The sequence below is a fragment of the Silurus meridionalis genome, chromosome 6 (genome assembly GCF_014805685.1).
Source record: "Silurus meridionalis isolate SWU-2019-XX chromosome 6, ASM1480568v1, whole genome shotgun sequence".
NCBI classification, from domain to species: domain Eukaryota; kingdom Metazoa; phylum Chordata; class Actinopteri; order Siluriformes; family Siluridae; genus Silurus; species Silurus meridionalis.
Genome location: NC_060889.1, coordinates 9,069,121 through 9,085,572, shown reverse-complemented (window position 1 = coordinate 9,085,572; position 16,452 = coordinate 9,069,121). Strand labels below are relative to the sequence as shown.

General features: G+C 35.4%; 1 protein-coding gene across 15 annotated transcripts in view; it reads right to left on the bottom strand.

The window, feature by feature from the left end:
- Positions 1 to 6,493: 6,493 nt before the first annotated feature.
- Positions 6,494 to 16,452, bottom strand: part of amph (amphiphysin) — a 42,143-nt gene continuing 32,184 nt past the window's right edge. For 3 of the 15 annotated variants that reach the window (XM_046852058.1, XM_046852059.1, XM_046852069.1), the window contains 10 exons: positions 16,294 to 16,320; positions 15,841 to 15,882; positions 15,081 to 15,269; positions 14,499 to 14,552; positions 12,354 to 12,398; positions 11,198 to 11,239; positions 9,032 to 9,394; positions 8,511 to 8,687; positions 8,314 to 8,415; positions 6,494 to 7,789 (listed from right to left, as the gene is read on the bottom strand). In XM_046852058.1, the coding sequence (XP_046708014.1) occupies positions 7,685 to 7,789; positions 8,314 to 8,415; positions 8,511 to 8,687; positions 9,032 to 9,394; positions 11,198 to 11,239; positions 12,354 to 12,398; positions 14,499 to 14,552; positions 15,081 to 15,269; positions 15,841 to 15,882; positions 16,294 to 16,320 (1,146 nt within the window). In that variant the 3' untranslated portion in view covers positions 6,494 to 7,684. The remainder of the gene's footprint in view (positions 7,790 to 8,313; positions 8,416 to 8,510; positions 8,688 to 9,031; positions 9,395 to 11,197; positions 11,240 to 12,353; positions 12,399 to 14,498; positions 14,553 to 15,080; positions 15,270 to 15,840; positions 15,883 to 16,293; positions 16,321 to 16,452) is intronic. The other 12 variants (XM_046852067.1, XM_046852073.1, XM_046852060.1 and 9 more) reach the window with 10 other exon arrangements.

The following is a 16,452-nucleotide window of genomic DNA, read 5'->3' as shown; positions in this document are numbered from 1 at the left end:
CACAGAACATTACTCAGTGTATCAAGTTGTTTCTAAGGGCTTTTTCCTATAGGACAGTCTTATGTCTATTCTTTTTGTAGACACACACCTGGTCTTCCAGAACACAAACTGCCCAAAGTTCTGCTTGTATATAGCAATTTACACTTCTAGATGATTAACAAATCTTGTGCATTTTATTTGTCACAACTAGCTGCATTATGTTGCTGTATATCTGTATTATACAATGGCAATAAACAGTCGGGTTAATTTTCTCTAGACCCATAATCTATTTGGTTCTATCTAGTGCCCATGTCATATATAAGAAAAGGGAAAAAGGGGGAAAAAAGAATCTATTGCCACAAAACTTTATTTCAAATTTAACATTTAAAAAAACAAAAAGTTGACAGGTACTGTCAGTACCTACCTCTATGAGCAGACCTTCATAATATTCTACATTCCATAAGTCTACATATTCTCACTCCCAACTCATCACATATAGACGTGTTCATCAGGATCCCTAGCCATCATTTTTGATGCAGTGTGTACCCCCTAGGCATCATTTTTCAACGTGCAGGGTTAGGGTCAGGTTAATTGAGAGAGTAAGGGTTAGTTTGGAGTGAAAACGTGTTGCTGAACGCTGTTTAACAGACGGCACTTTGATATCAGACAGCGAGTGAATTTTTAAAAATAAAAAATCAGTTTGAGAGGTAGATAAATATGAGCTCGGGGCAGTCTAATTACCTAACACGTCAAATTTCAAAACTGCAGGCCTAGATTCAGAGTTCTATAGAAGTCTATGGGAATCCCTGCACATAAAAAAATACACCATATGTGAGTGAGAACGTGCTCGTAAATCAGCTGCAGCCCAATTTGGAAAACCTTCTGAAAAATAAGGACCAGCTAAATATCTCATCATCTACAGTGCATAATTACTTTGTTTTTTGGGGGGGTGGGTTTTTTTATCAAAAATTGTGCACAGGGAACAAAACCAGTATTGATACCGGTGATCTTCAGACCGTCAGATAGCAATGCTTTAAAACCAGATATGATTTGGTAATAGAATCACTGCATGGACTCAGAACTCAGAAATTAACACATTTACAGCATTTAGCAGACATGATTATCCAGAGCGACATACAAAAGTGCTTTGAAGTCTCTATCAGTAATTTGCAAACTTAGGATATCAACCAGCAGTTTGAAGCTTTATCATGTAAAGAAGAAGCCATATGTGAACATAGCAACCCCAGCATCTGGAATCCTCAGGTTCTAGACATATACAGACTGTTATTAAAAGAAGAGCAGATGCTACTCAGTGTCAAAACGTTTTGGAGATGTGTTGCCACCCTCAATCAAGTTTTTTTTTTTTGCTCGTTATAAGAAAAAGTCGGGGCATTTTTCATTTAGAGGTTTTTTTTTGGGGGTTTCACAAAATTAACAACTTTACAGACTTCTACTAGACAGAAAAAATTATAATAAGAACGGTACCAGAAGGTCATAGTGTGAATTTTAGATTTTTTAGTCTAATATAAATAAGAATCTATACAAAAGTCAAATTCAAAGCTGCTTAATGTGCAAGTTAGTCGATTCTCTTAAAATACAGTATAACTAAAAGTTAATAGCAATTTCAGTATGTTTATATACACTATCAGTCTGAAGGATTCCAGAAACAGATGTAATGTCATTAAAGTAAATGCATCGACATGTGATGAGCCTGAAGTTTCTTATTTAAGTTCCTACAGTATTTTCATGTTCAATTCAGTTTAAGCTTGTGTAAAGGGTACCTGCTCCACTTTTACTTTTTGAAGTATTGTAATCTTACAAAGCCACCTTGAATTGGTCACTTATGCCATTTGTAAATGTATTTTACCTACTCACTTATTTACTGTGGAATAATTTCCAGATTTTTTTCATAGTTATGTTGTGAAGATATGTAATTTAATCAAATGAAGCATGTGTGATTTTTGCTTATTCATTACACATATGGGCCTGTCCTTTGCTTTTTTATTTAAACATTCTGCAATTTTTGTTTTGTTTTTTTCACACTGTTTGTGTCCTTGTTCTTGTTATTTTATGCTTTTCTCTTATCTTTGCCTTAATGGTTATTTCGTTTAGTTTGGACTGTCATGTACTCAGGATGTATACATGCATGCAATAAACCATCCCTCTGCTTATACAAAGGCTTGTGGTCGACTGAAGCTGTCTATGCATTCTATTGTACTGTATAAAATCTATTTTCTCAATTAAAATGTATTTTTAAAAACTTACTTAAGAACGAAACAATAGCCAGACTAAAGTTTAAGACCCCAATATACAGTGAGGAAAATAAGTATTTGAACACCCTGCTATTTTGCAAGTTCTTCCACTTAGAAATCATGGTGGGGTCTGAAATTGTCTTCGTAGGTGCATGTCCACTGTGAGAGACATAATCTAAAAAAAAAAAATCCAGAAATCACAATATATGATTTTTAAACTATTTATTTGTATGATACAGCTGCAAATAAGTATTTGACCACCTGTCTATCAGCTAGAATTCTGACCCTCAAAGACCTGTTAGTCTGCCTTTAAAATGTCCACCTCCACTACATTTATTATCCTAAATTAGATGCACCTGTTTGAGGTCGTTAGCTGCATAAAGACACCTGTCCACCCCATACAATCAGTAAGAATCCAACTACTAACATGGCCAAGACCAAAGAGCTGTCCAAAGACACTAGAGACAAAATTGTACACCTCCACAAGGCTGGAAAGGGCTACGGGGAAATTGCCAAGCAGCTTGGTGAAAAAGGTCCACTGTTGGAGCAATCATTAGAAAATGGAAGAAGCTAAACATGACTGTCAATCTCCCTCGGACTGGGGCTCCATGCAAGATCTCACCTCGTGGGGTCTCAATGATCCTCAGGAAGGTGAGAAATCAGCTCAGAACTACACGGGAGGAGCTGGTCAATGACCTGAAAAGAGCTGGGACCACCGTTTCCAAGGTTACTGTTGGTAATACACTAAGACGTCACGGTTTGAAATCATGCATGGCACGGAAGGTTCCCCTGCTTAAACCAGCACATGTCCAGGCACGTCTTAAGTTTGCCAATGACCATTTGGATGATCCAGAGGAGTCATGGAAGAAAGTCATGTGGTCAGATGAGACTTTTGGGTCATAATTCCACTAAACGTGTTTGGAGGAAGAAGAATGATGAGTACCATCCCAAGAACACCATCCCTACTGTGAAGCATGGGGTGGTAGCATCATGCTTTGGGGTGTTTTTCTGCACATGGGACAGGGCGACTGCACTGTATTAAGGAGAGGATGACCGGGGCCATGTATTGCGAGATTTTGAGGAACAACCTCCTTCCCTCAGTTAGAGCATTGAAGATGGGTCGAGGCTGGGTCTTCTAACATGACAATGACCCGAAGCACACAGCCAGGATAACCAAGGAGTGGCTCTGTAAGAAGCATATCAAGGTTCTGGCGTGGCCTAGCCAATCTCCAGACCTAAACCCAATAGAGAATCTTTGAGGAGCTCAAACTCCGTGTTTCTCAGTGACAGGCCAGAAACCTGACTGATCTAGAGAAGATCTGTGTGGAGAAGGGGGCCAAAATCCCTCCTGCAGTGTGTGCAAACCTGGTGAAAAACTACAGGAAATGTTTGACCTCTGTAATTGCAAACAAAGGCTACTGTACCAAATATTAACATTCACTTTCTCAGGTGTTCAAATACTTATTTGCAGCTGTATCATACAAATAAATAGTTAAAAAAATCATATATTGTGATTTCTGGATTTTTTTTTAGATTATGTCTCACAGTGGACATGCATCTCGATGACAATTTCAGACCCTCCATGATTTCTAAGTGGGAGAACTTGCAAAATAGCAGGGTGTTCAAATACTTATTTTCCTCACTGTAGACCACCACAATTTCTGTACAAAAGAAGACTTTGAATCTTCAAGATTATAGCATACAATGAAATTCTGATCCTGTGACTTCTTCCAGCAGCATACAATATAAGGATATAAGGAAAAAAGACACAAGACAAATGATACATTTACAGTATATATACATAGCGTAAATGCAAGAAGTAAAAAGTAATTTTTATGTTTATAGATGTACATGTCTTAAAGACACGGTAGTTCAGTTTGAATATTAAAACAACTGGGGACCCCCCATAAGACTTGACTCAATTCGAGCACTGTGTGTGTGTGTGTGTGTGTGTGTGTGTGTAAAGTGTACAGTCTGCGATGTACATGTGAAAGACATGCATGTGCAAAGTCCTGCATAGGTAGATTGGGGTTGTTTTTCACATTTGTAAAATGGTGTATGTGTGTGTGTGTAAGTGTGTGTATGCAAAGCATGTTGTAGTTTATGCTGTTATTTACCTGTTTGTCCGAGTGATGATTATGGCCATTCACAGCCTGATGGGTAAAAAAAAAAATTTATCTTTAAAGGTGCACAATATGTTGTATAATATGCAATATCATATGTTGTAAATTAGTAGGTGTAATGGTGTAAACCTTCAAGCCAGTCTTTCAGAGCATGACTTCATTTCATCCTTGTCCAAAGTTTTCTCTCTCATAAAACACTATGCTGCATAGATGCTTAATTTATAACATTTATGACACAGGGGTCATAGGTTGAGGCCTATATAGTTATCAAATTAAAAATATTTTATTTCTGTAAAGACTAATGCTTTTTTTTTTTTTTTTTTTATGGCCATTCAAAGTGTCTTCAGATGTTGGATGCTGTGTTTCATGGAGCTTTAAGGTTTATTTCAAATTGCAGACCTCTCACGCATCATTGTACACTTTACTCCAAAGTGAATTTGCCCTCTCTGTCAAATCGCCGGCTTACTCACCTTTATATTTTTCTATATAAGGGTATTATAGGCAGGCTGCCAGGCTACATATCCGAATTTCTTTCTTTTGTACAGAGTACTTATGGTTTACGGCCCATAAGCCCACAAATTCTCTCATTAAATGTTCCTCAAGCTAGGACAGAGTTGTTCAAAAAGGCTTTTATGTTTTTGCACCTTCAACTTGGAATGACCTACAGAAATCACTAAAGCTACAGTGTCTAATTTCCTTAAAAGATTTTAAACATTATGTTAAATCTATAGAACAGGAGTCTATCCACACGTGCAAATGTTTTAATTAATGGCACTTTTATTTAAATTGAAATGCACTTGAGTTGTCTTTTGCGTTTTTGTTTGTTTTGTTTTTGATTGTGTGATTTAATTTTGTTTTGCTATTTTGGCCAGGTCTCTCTTGAAAAAGAGATTCTATATCTCAATGAGACTAACCTGGTTAAATAATTGTTAAATAATAAAAAATAAAAAAGAAATACCCAGTAAGAAACACTAATAATTACCTTAGATAACAGTTTCTGCAGCAATAGTGAAAATACTGGATTTTGTATAATATATTGTATAATAGAGTTGTCTCTTATCAGTCTGAATTCCCTGCACTTATATTTGGCAAAAACTAAATCCAGACATTCTAATGTATTACAGAACTATACTTAATAATATTGCAGGTCTGGAAACATAAGCATTTGCTATTTGATTTATTTTTTATTTGCACTAATATAATCAGGACTATTATTATAAATTAAGCTTGTAATGGATGATACATTCAGGGTACTATATATATAAAAACTATATTTGCATATAAATTATATCACATTTATACAGCTATTTAAAGTTGATCATCCACAAGTGCATGTGGCATACCTTTAAAAACAAGGCCAATAGCGCTCTCTGATGGTAACAATTTAGTTACACATGTTCGTTTATTTGAACATCCAGCTAGATATCTTGTGTATATTTATAATTTGTTTGTTTGTTTGTTTGTTTTTTTATATTGTTAAAATTGGATTACTGTGTGTTGCTTAATTACTTTTGTGGACATTAATTAGCATAATTCTTTTCTGGAAAGATGTTTCTATAGATTTTGGAGTATGCTTGGGAAATTTGTGCTCATGTCAGGTGAGGAGGCCTGTGGTGCAATCAGCGTTCCAATTCATCCCAAATGTGATCAGTAGGGTTAAGGTCAGAGCTCTATAGCAGGCCACTCAAGATCTTCAACTCCATGTAAAGCATATCTTCATGGAGCTCGCTTTGTGCCCAACAGCATTGTCCTGTTGCAACAGGTTTAGGTTTCCTTGTTCAAGTGAACATATGAGGTAAAATGACATCCGATACAATTGAGATCCTCCAACATTGTGGTAACCGTTTGAGGGAAGTCAGGTGTGCCAATACTTTAGTCTAAATAGAGTATGATATTGCCATTAGTTGGGGGCACTGCTTAGACTTTAAATCTGAAGTAAAATTTATCGTTGGGTTTGGTGGTGTTGAATGTGTTGTGTGGTAAAAAAGTTAATGAAATTATTAACAGTATTTATAGCATTGTAACCGTTGACCTTTTTTTTTCCAAATTCAATTAAAAAACACACCATTATTTACAATAAGGATTAGACGTTGATTCCAATTTGATGAAAAAGACATTTGCATTCAAGCACCAAAGCCATATGGTGGATTCTTTATTCACTTTAAAGTTAAATTAACGCAGATATTGTACACAATTCTCTACAGTGAAGGCTAACAAACACAGGAGTGACGTCTACCTCTAAACAATCAAGACAATGGTTACCTTTAAACCAAACAACACATATTGCATATTTTCGCAGATATCCCAGCCCCAAACTCTCCCACTGAGTTGCACTTTTAAAAAATATAAAGTTAAATAAATAGAGTTTTTCAAAACATAAAACTTTATCCAACACTTTTTTTAAAATCCCCATACACATCCACAGGATTACAGTTAATGTAATTGTGGATATAAGGAATATAAGGAAACTTTTATCACTAGGTTCTGCATTAAGGTTTTTTTTTTTTTTTTTTTGCAAAGCTGCATTTTGCCAAAAAAGAAATCTTCTTAAATTATTTCATGTTTGTAACTCTACAGATAACCATACTTCTCTTTTTATCACTTCACATGTTTTAGGATTTTGTTATTATTTTGGCAAGAGCACAGCAAGTATTTAATAAACGAATTGTGCCCGTAGTATTACAAGGTTCTACCTGGAATTCTGTCCTCACCCAGGTAGAGAATTATAATACTAAAATCACAATGGTTTTTTTGAGATATTATCACCAGAGCCGTACACGTCCAGCCATTAAAACTACAGAGAACACTAACAAGGATGCAAGGTAACATTTAGGTCAGAAAATGCCTTAAAGGAAACATTGAAGTCTTGCGTAACACTTAGAACGGTTATATAGGTCATATCACTACAAATTTGGATAAAATTTTGCTGCAGAGCAACAAACTCAATACGATACACTTGCAGAGAAAATATTTTAGAGGATAATTTACTTTTTAACAGGTAGGGATTACATGTGGAGGTCACCACAGTTCCAAAAAAAGCACACCAATTCATTGCTGCTTACAAGTAAACAAACATAAACAGAGAGCTCTTGGTTCAAGAGTAAGGTAGACCATAAGTATCGCATCATGCTCTGGTTTTTTCTTTAAACTCTGAGTGGAGCTTTTTTGTGTCCTCTCTTTTTTGTTATTTGTGTATTTTCCTCGTAGATACGGTTTGATTTGATCGCTCTGATTGACAGCTGTCAGTCAGGGCTCCAGACTGCACTGTAGTGTTAGGGCTGTCTGTAGCTCTTGGCTTTTATTTGTCATGTCCCAGCATGCTCTGAGGCCTTAGCCCAGCCGCTGTATGAAATTCTCTGGAAATAATCCTTTGTGAGCAGAAGCTCCCTGATGTAGCCAGTCGCATTCCCTGATACCAGTTAGCCAGCCAGCATCCTGTGGAGACATTTAATCAGTAAAAGCAAAATACATATTTACACTGATAGGCAGGACAGCAGATGTCCCACAACTTAATAATTAAACTTCTATGATAACTATATAGTTAATGTCTCCATCTTTATTTATTATTGCATGTTTTAATTTTCATATTCCTATTATTCCATATTTTTACAGCACCAGCACACCTTGACAAATTCCTTGTACATGCAACCCATGATACTTGGCAGTAAAGATAATTCGATTCTGATTCTGATGAGGTCAGAGTAAAATGGCCAGACGGGTTTGACATGAATTCTACAGAAACTCAACCACTCTTGATGACTGTGGTGAGCAGAAAAGCATCTCAGAACACACAGCACTTCCTTAATGCTCATTGGCTAAACAGTAGGAGGTCACATCAGCTTCTATAAGAATTAATATTGACCCTTGTCTCTGTTTTTTTCTGTCAAATGTGGATGTCTGTTAGCTTTATACATAAAAGTGTGTTTAGGTGATCACATGTTCATTAAAACAGTTCATACCTGATCCTCCACCAGCTCTGTGGGAACAACGAGAACAATGTCTCCCCTCTTTAGATCAAGCTCATCTGGGTTTGCAGCCTCAAAGTCATGCATTGTTTCAACCTAAAACCAAGAGAAAAGATTTTGGTTTTGTATTGTTTTTTTTAATACACATCTGCTGTCAGGTATCATTACGTCTAATGATGCTGTTTATGGACCTTATACAGGAAGCCTGGAGGCATGCCAGAAAAGGAAATATCTTTTGCTGTCTGGCTGTCGGGTGTCACTCCATCTCCACTGCTTGCTACTGGAGAAACGATGTCACCATCTCGGTCATCATCGCCTTCATTGCTGGAAGCAGGCTCAATTACCACAGAGGGAATAGGCATCTTTTCCTGAGATGAAGCAAAGATGTATATGAAATGTAACCTCAGCAAAATGTCATGCATGTCAATTTCCTGAGTAGCATTTTAAGCAAACTGTTCATGCAACATCCTAAATACAAAGAAAGCATGATTCCTTAAATCAATCAAACAAAAAGTAATTTTACAAAAATTGCAGTTTGCAAAATATTGCATTGTAGAATTAAAAATACTTATACACCGATTAACATTCAGTATATATGATGCTAACGTCATTCATCAAACAGTCTTTATTCTACATCAGTAAGCACAGTTTTTTGTTTATTTTTTATTAGTGGCAATTGTGCCAATGTGTAATATCATGGCTGAATATCTACCTCCTCTTCAAAATTCTTTGAAGCCCCTTCCTTACTGGTTTCCTCCCCTGGTTTGACCTCTACTGTACCAGTTTCTCCTTCTGGTTTGACTATTAGGGTATCGGTTTCTTCCTCTGGTTGGACCTCTAGCGTACCAATTTTCTCTTCTGGTTTGACCTCAAGGGTACCAATTTCCTCTTCTGGTTTGACCTCAAGGGTACCAATTTCCTCTTCTGGTTTGACCTCAAGGGTATCAGTTTCCTCTTCTGGTTTGACCTCAAGGGTATCAGTTTCCTCTGCTGGTTTGACCTCTAGGGCAGCAGGTTCATCTGCAGGTTTGGTCTCTACTGTACCAGTTTCATCTTCTGGTTTGGTCTCTATGGTCTAAAAGACGCATAGTCAGGCACCATACACTCAGTACAGCCACTTATTTGGATGGATCATTGCGGAGCAGCACATGGGAAGGCACTTAGCACAATGAAGGGAACTGGGACCAGTTTAACTGCAGTGGTTGAAACTGTCCTCAGTTTAGGGATAAATAAACTGGATCATGCCACTGAAATTAAGGAAGGTTCACTAGGTATCATGAAGGGTTCGGGAAAGAAAACAAGCCATGGCTTTTAGGGGTCTTACTTAGAATATAGGGAAAAGGGACGAATAGCTGAGATGAAATCAGTAAGAACATGAAGTATGCAATCTGAATGTTGAGCTACCTGGTTCATTTGACACACCTACAATTTTTACAGTTTATGTTTAGTCTACATATGTGACCAATAAAAGTATATATACAGTATATTTTTTTTAACAGTTATCAGAACACACTTGAACAAAAACCTGTCAAAAATAGCCTTTTTCTTTTGACACCTTTCTATTTATACATTACAAATACTGTAGGTTACATTATGTCATTTTTACCTCTTCCACTTGCTTTCTCATTCTAGTCTGGATCTGACAAGTTAAATAATACCACAGCACATCACACATTCAGAATTTTAAAATGATGTCTTAAAAGGAGAAAAAAAAGCGAATTAAAACGGAATGGAAGGGAATCGCCATTGAAACCACAACTAGTCATTTGTGTCAACAAATTGCATAATTGTCAAAATAGAGAATCATTTTTTTTTAATGTTCAATATGCAATAAAATGCTGTGGGAGGTTTATCATGAATAAGTACTTTAATCCAGTATGATTCCCGTTGACTTTGTGGTATCATGGTGCAAATAATTTGTGTCAAATTATAACAAATTATAATTTCTTTATTAATTATTAAACTAAGGAACTGATCTTATTAATGTTCAATAAGTGGTGAGGGAGCTCAGAAAAGTGAAGTGTTTTAAAGTAAACTTTAAAATAGTTTTTTCTGAGCGGTTATGTTGAAAAATTTATAACCAAATAAATGTTTGAAATGAAATATACAGTGGCGTATAAATGAATGCTATACAGTCTCCATCCACCAATAAATTATTCACATAAAACAACTGTCAAAAATAATAAATATTAATTAAACAACACATTAAACACACAATTCAATCAAACCCTATTCATAGGCTTGTTAGAACACTGTAGCACTAATATATACTGTCTCTATCTTTATTTAAACTGTGGCTATTTCTAAAAAGCACACGCTTTTCTTGTTAATGGAACGGACTATTAGAATGAAACAAAACTGTGCTGTTATAGTCTGTGCATGTAATCTAATCATTTCATGCTGAAATATAATCATCACTGCTTTTACAGAGCCCAAATAAGCCTGTACCTGCTTGTATTACTTTAATAATGTCATGTCCATACATTTTGAAGTACAGAAGATACATTTATGTTTAAATAATGCCAGCAGAGAATGTTGAAATCTGTAATAGAAGCTGTACAGTTCCTCATTGTAAAAAGGCAGTGTGGACTAGAATTGGGTCCATCCCAGAAACCTCTTGAATAGGTTTTATACACCCCTCATTATCATATAAGTGGTGAGAAGATAGGATAATGTTGTGAGATTTAATAAAGGAAAATGCAATAAATGTGTGCATTTGTTGATGAACATAAATTAAAAGGCTACATGTAGAGACAGTATACTGTACAAAGTAAAAGTGTGCTAAATTCAGTGTGAATGTATGTTAATCAGCCATTGTTATACTTTCAGGCATGCGTTTACAGAGGCAATAGTAAATGAGTGTTAATTAAGTAGTTACCGGAGTCTCTTCAATAGGAGACTCTTTATCTTCTTCGGGGGCCTACACACAGAAGAAACATAAATAATTATCTTACACATGCACAATTGTGAAACATGTAGAATACCTCATGCGCTTAACCATCTCAAAACAGCAATATTAACTTCCATAATTTATTTCTAAACAAACAACAAAAAAAAAACACAACTGGTAAAAAATCTAACTAGTAGTAAATAAAATTCAAACGGATTCATTAGTACCAGGATATATGCATAACTAACATTTGAAAGTGTATATGTGGAATAGTTTGCTCAGGTGTTACCTGCAAAATACAAACCCAATTCCAAAAAAGTTTGGACCCGGTGTAAAATGTAAATAAAAACAGAATGCAATGATTTGCAAATCTCATAAACCCATATTTTATTCACAAAAGAACATAGAAAACATATAACATTTTCAAACTGAGTATTTTAGCCTATTTTAGGCTAATTTAGAATTTGATGGCTGCAAGACGTCTCAAAAAAAGTTGGATTTGAATTAGAAAAAGCTAACTGCACACTGCAACTATTACAATAGCATGACTTTGTCGTAGAAGAGAATGGGTACTGAAGTGGCCTGCCTGCAGACTTGACCTTTCACCATTTTAAATCATTTGCTGCATCATAAAACAAAAATACAACAAAGAACACCCAGAACTGCAGCTAGAATCCTGTATCAGACACATTTGGGACAACATTCCTCCCCCAAAACTTCAGGCACTCTCTCAACTTTTTTGAGACCTGTTGCAGCCATCACATTAAAAATTACCCATATTATTTCCTTAAAATGGTATATATTCTCAGTTTAAACATTTGATATGTTTTAATTTTTGTTTTATTGTGAATATAATAAGGATTCATGAGATTTGCAAATCATTGCATTTTGTTTTTATTTAGATTTTACACAGTGTCCCAACTTTTTTGGAACTGGGGTTGTAAATATATAGAGCACACAATCTTGAAGAAATGTCTATGTAGACTGTATTGGGGTTCTTTGGTAGTGCCAAAAGAAAATCATAGTATAAAAACGAAGTACAAAATTACAGCGGGTTTGTACCGTAGAGAAGTGACACTCATGCTATTCTGTAGAGAAGTGATACTATTTATCTCATGCCATTCATAACAAAAGACATATTTACCAGAGGCTCTTTGCTGACTTGCTCTTTCTCATCAGTTGGGGTGGTCTACACATCAAATATTTAAACCCCAGTTACTAAAGAATTCCTTGATCCAAGTTTCAGTTGGTTAAATACAGAATGCATGCCCTTATGTAGTGTGTATATATATATATATATATATATATATATATATATATATATATATATATATATATATATATATATATATATATAAAGAAAGTATAATACAACACAAGACAAATGATACCAATGAGAGAAAATTAACAACATTATTTCAGTGCATGTTTGTGGCCATGATGTAAATAAAAACACAAAAGAAAAAATAAATAATTAAAATCAATTGTCATAGTTGCTATTACACTCATGGCTAAGTTTGTCCTCAGTACCAATAAAACAGAATCAATAGACAACATACAAAATCAACAAAAACTCTTAGGTTTAATTAAAATCAACATGTGTGGTAATCTGGGAAAAACCAGGCCTCTTTAGGCTACATCAGTTCCTGAATTTTGCACATCCACACTCCATAATCTAGTGTAACATCTACTGACAAGATTTTAGAATAGCAAATGAGGACTGAATGTGGACAGGGTTGTTCAAAAATCACACAAAATCTTATGGTCAGGTGTCCACAAACTTTTGTCCATAAAGAGTTTCTATAATATAATTAAATGAAATTTATGAAAATTAGTCTTTGCTAGTAAATCCTTTATAGATCATATAAGTAAATTGGCCACTTGCAGTCAAACAGAAGAATATTTAAATAGAAATATACTATATGAGCAAAATTGCCATCTGACTATTACACCCGTATGTTGGTCTTCCCTAAACAGTTATAAAGTCATAAACATGCAAATGTATATTATGTTTTGCATGTTGTTGTATTATACTGGTGCTATATAAATAAATCTTTAAGGAAAACTAAGACACCCAAATCTGTTCCAGCATGAAGATATGGTTTACATGGGTTTGTTTGGAAGAATTTAAGTGTCTCAAGGCGAGACCCCTGACCTCAAACCTAGTGAACACATCTGGGATGAGTTGAAATGCTGACTGCACCCCAGAATTTCTCACACAACATCAGTGGTCATGCATAGAGTTTGGCAACAGGCACATGATGGACTCTCAGTCTGTCTGGAACAATATTTCCTATTCTAAGAAAAGCCAATATTGAACTGTTAAGCCTCAACTCTAAACGTTATGTCTAGAGAAAATCAGGCACTGCTCATCACCTGCCCAAAACCATCCCAAAAAAACGAAGCATGATGGTAGCGGCATCATGCTGTGGGGGTGTTTTTCTGACACCCCTAAGCAGGGACTTGGCAACTGGCAAGGGAAAGCTAAATAGAGCAAATTACAGAGATAGCCTCAATAAAAACATATAGTGCTCAGGAACTCAGTCAACAACCCTAAGCCCACAACCAAGACAACACGAGTGGCTTAGAGATAACTCTGTGAAAGTTTCTCTGAAAATAGCCGTCCATCGCCGATCTCCATCCAACCTGACCCAGCTTGATATGATTTGCCATGAAGAATGGCAGAAAATTCCCCAATACAAAGTGCAAAGCTTGTTGCATTAAAAGACTTAAGGCTATAATTGTTGCCAAAGGTGCTTCCACTAAGCAAAGGTGTGACATTTCAATAATTTAGTTTTCACTTTGTCATTATGGGGTACTGAATTTGAACGATTGTAGTATCAGGCTGCAACATAACAAAAGTGAAAAAAAATTGAAGGGGGTGTGAATACTTTCCAAAGGCACTGCATCATGATGGCCATATAGTGTATATGTGGTAAATAATGTCAGAATTTCACAAAGGCTTTTCCCAGGTGACCAGATATGCACTAAGAATGATTCATTGAGTGTGGTCATCTATGCTTTATAGATATCACACACATTAAATAAATCACAATGAATATTAAATAAATAAAAAAAATCTTAATAAAACATGAACAACAACAAAGAATTAGCACTTTTCCACAGTTCCAAAATTTTGATTCCCACTGTCCCACATGAGAGAATGAGTGTTTAATTAAAAAAAAAAACATTAATTAATACAATGTTTCTCAGGAAGCACAATAATGTGATGAGCAAGATGATGTAGGCGGCACAAGCAGTGTGAGGCTTATTAAAAAATGGTACATACCTCAGTCTGTTCTGCTGCCATAGTTTCAACCGCTTCAGGAGACTCCACTATGCTCTTAAAGAGCAGCCCAGTACACAGAACAATATTATCAACTACAACCCTTTGATCATCATTTTACAAAAGAGCCTCATAATGGGAACATGTGTGAAAGGTAAACATTAAAAAGATTTATGTGTGAAAAATATTGGGGAAACATAATCACCAATCACCAGCATAATGATAAAGTAAAAAAAAAATGCTGGTGAATGCTGATGCAAATAAGAAAATGAAGAAAATAAACTTTTAAATATGTTAAATAATTAATAAACAAAGAAACGCAATGAAGCCACAACAAAAATTCAGAATCTTGAACGAAAATAGAATGCTGATGGTGCTGATGATAATAACAGTCATGAGAGTACAGCACAACATGATGATGATGATGATGATGATGATGATGTTGATGTTGATGCAAAGGATGATGATGAGGAGAAGGAGGGGGGTGATTAAGATGATGGTGATGCTTTTCTTGATTATTATAATTGTACAAATTATTAAAATATCACCTAAGAATCTAATAATATTTGGGCATCAATAACTCACAGAAGCAGTCTCTGCAGGTGGGCTGGTAGCTGCAGTGGTCTCTGCCATTTCAGTAGTGGTTTCTGCAGGAGGTGTTGTGACAATGCCCTCAGCCTCTGGGGCCTGGGCTGGGGATACCTCCCCTTCCACCTCTCCCACTGCCTCTGGAGATGCTTTTGTAATAGTTTCTGCCCCTTCTAGGGCCTCAGACTTTAGATATATACACACATATGCAGTATGAGAATTTCTGCAAATTCAGACCAAGCATTCAGTGTCCTCACAAGGAAGCAGCTTTATGAGGAATGGTCAATAAATACTTAGTTCAAATATGAAAGCTCAAAATAACCCATGGTGCATGTGCGTATACACATAAATGATACTTATAGTCAATTATTGTAAACATTTAAAGTTCATGAAACATGAAATGTAAACTGAAACACATTTGAGTTTTACATATCATACATAATTACAAAAACAAAATTTATATTTAGTACAAAACAAACACTTTGATATTGTTTTATGCCTTTCCTATACCATTTGCCATATTATTACTGTCTATATACAACATCAGTATGATGGCCAAACAAATGCTTTTCAAAAGTTTTAGATACTTTGACGAGCTTTAAATATGAGATATTTGACGTGTAAATACAAATATAAGTAGTGTTATACATTAGGAAATTGTTCAAAATGAATTGAACATAATTCATTTATAATAAATCATTTTAACAATGAGCAAAATTAAAAATATATATCAATTTTAAGAGGAACAACCACTTACCATATTATCAAAATCAGCCACAAAAGGAACTGAACCCTCCACCTTTGTAAGCAGTGCAAGAAATAAGAGAACAATGGTTAACAAAATGTCAGGGTTAGTTATCAATGTAAAACATGTACAGTACCTAAAAAATTAAAGGATTTTAAAGAATCTGAATCTTATAGGGCTAGGGAGGAGGATGATTAAAGATTATTATAGGTTAAGTTTAAGACGAAATGCTAAAGTAATGCTAAGGTTGCTAAAGATCAAGCCAGCACTATGGCTACATATAAGCTTAAGCTACCTGCTGAAAATATAAATTTAAATATAACTAAGTATAAACTACTATTGCTTTGAAATGACATTTGAACAGTGCCACATCTAGGTGTGACGCTAATCAGAGCAGTCCAAATTCTTGCAGCAGTCACTACAAAACACTATAGGAACTAAAAGCTTAATCAGCAGTCTATGTACCTGAGCAAGTCTGTTTAAGTTGGTCACCTTAATTAAATCACAGAAGCAGTTTGAATACCAGTCCTTAACACACTTGTTGTATATGAGTAAAGAGGTTAGCAAAACTATTTAAACCGAACATTAGAAGCAAGCAGAGGAGAGGCAGAGACAAAGGACCAG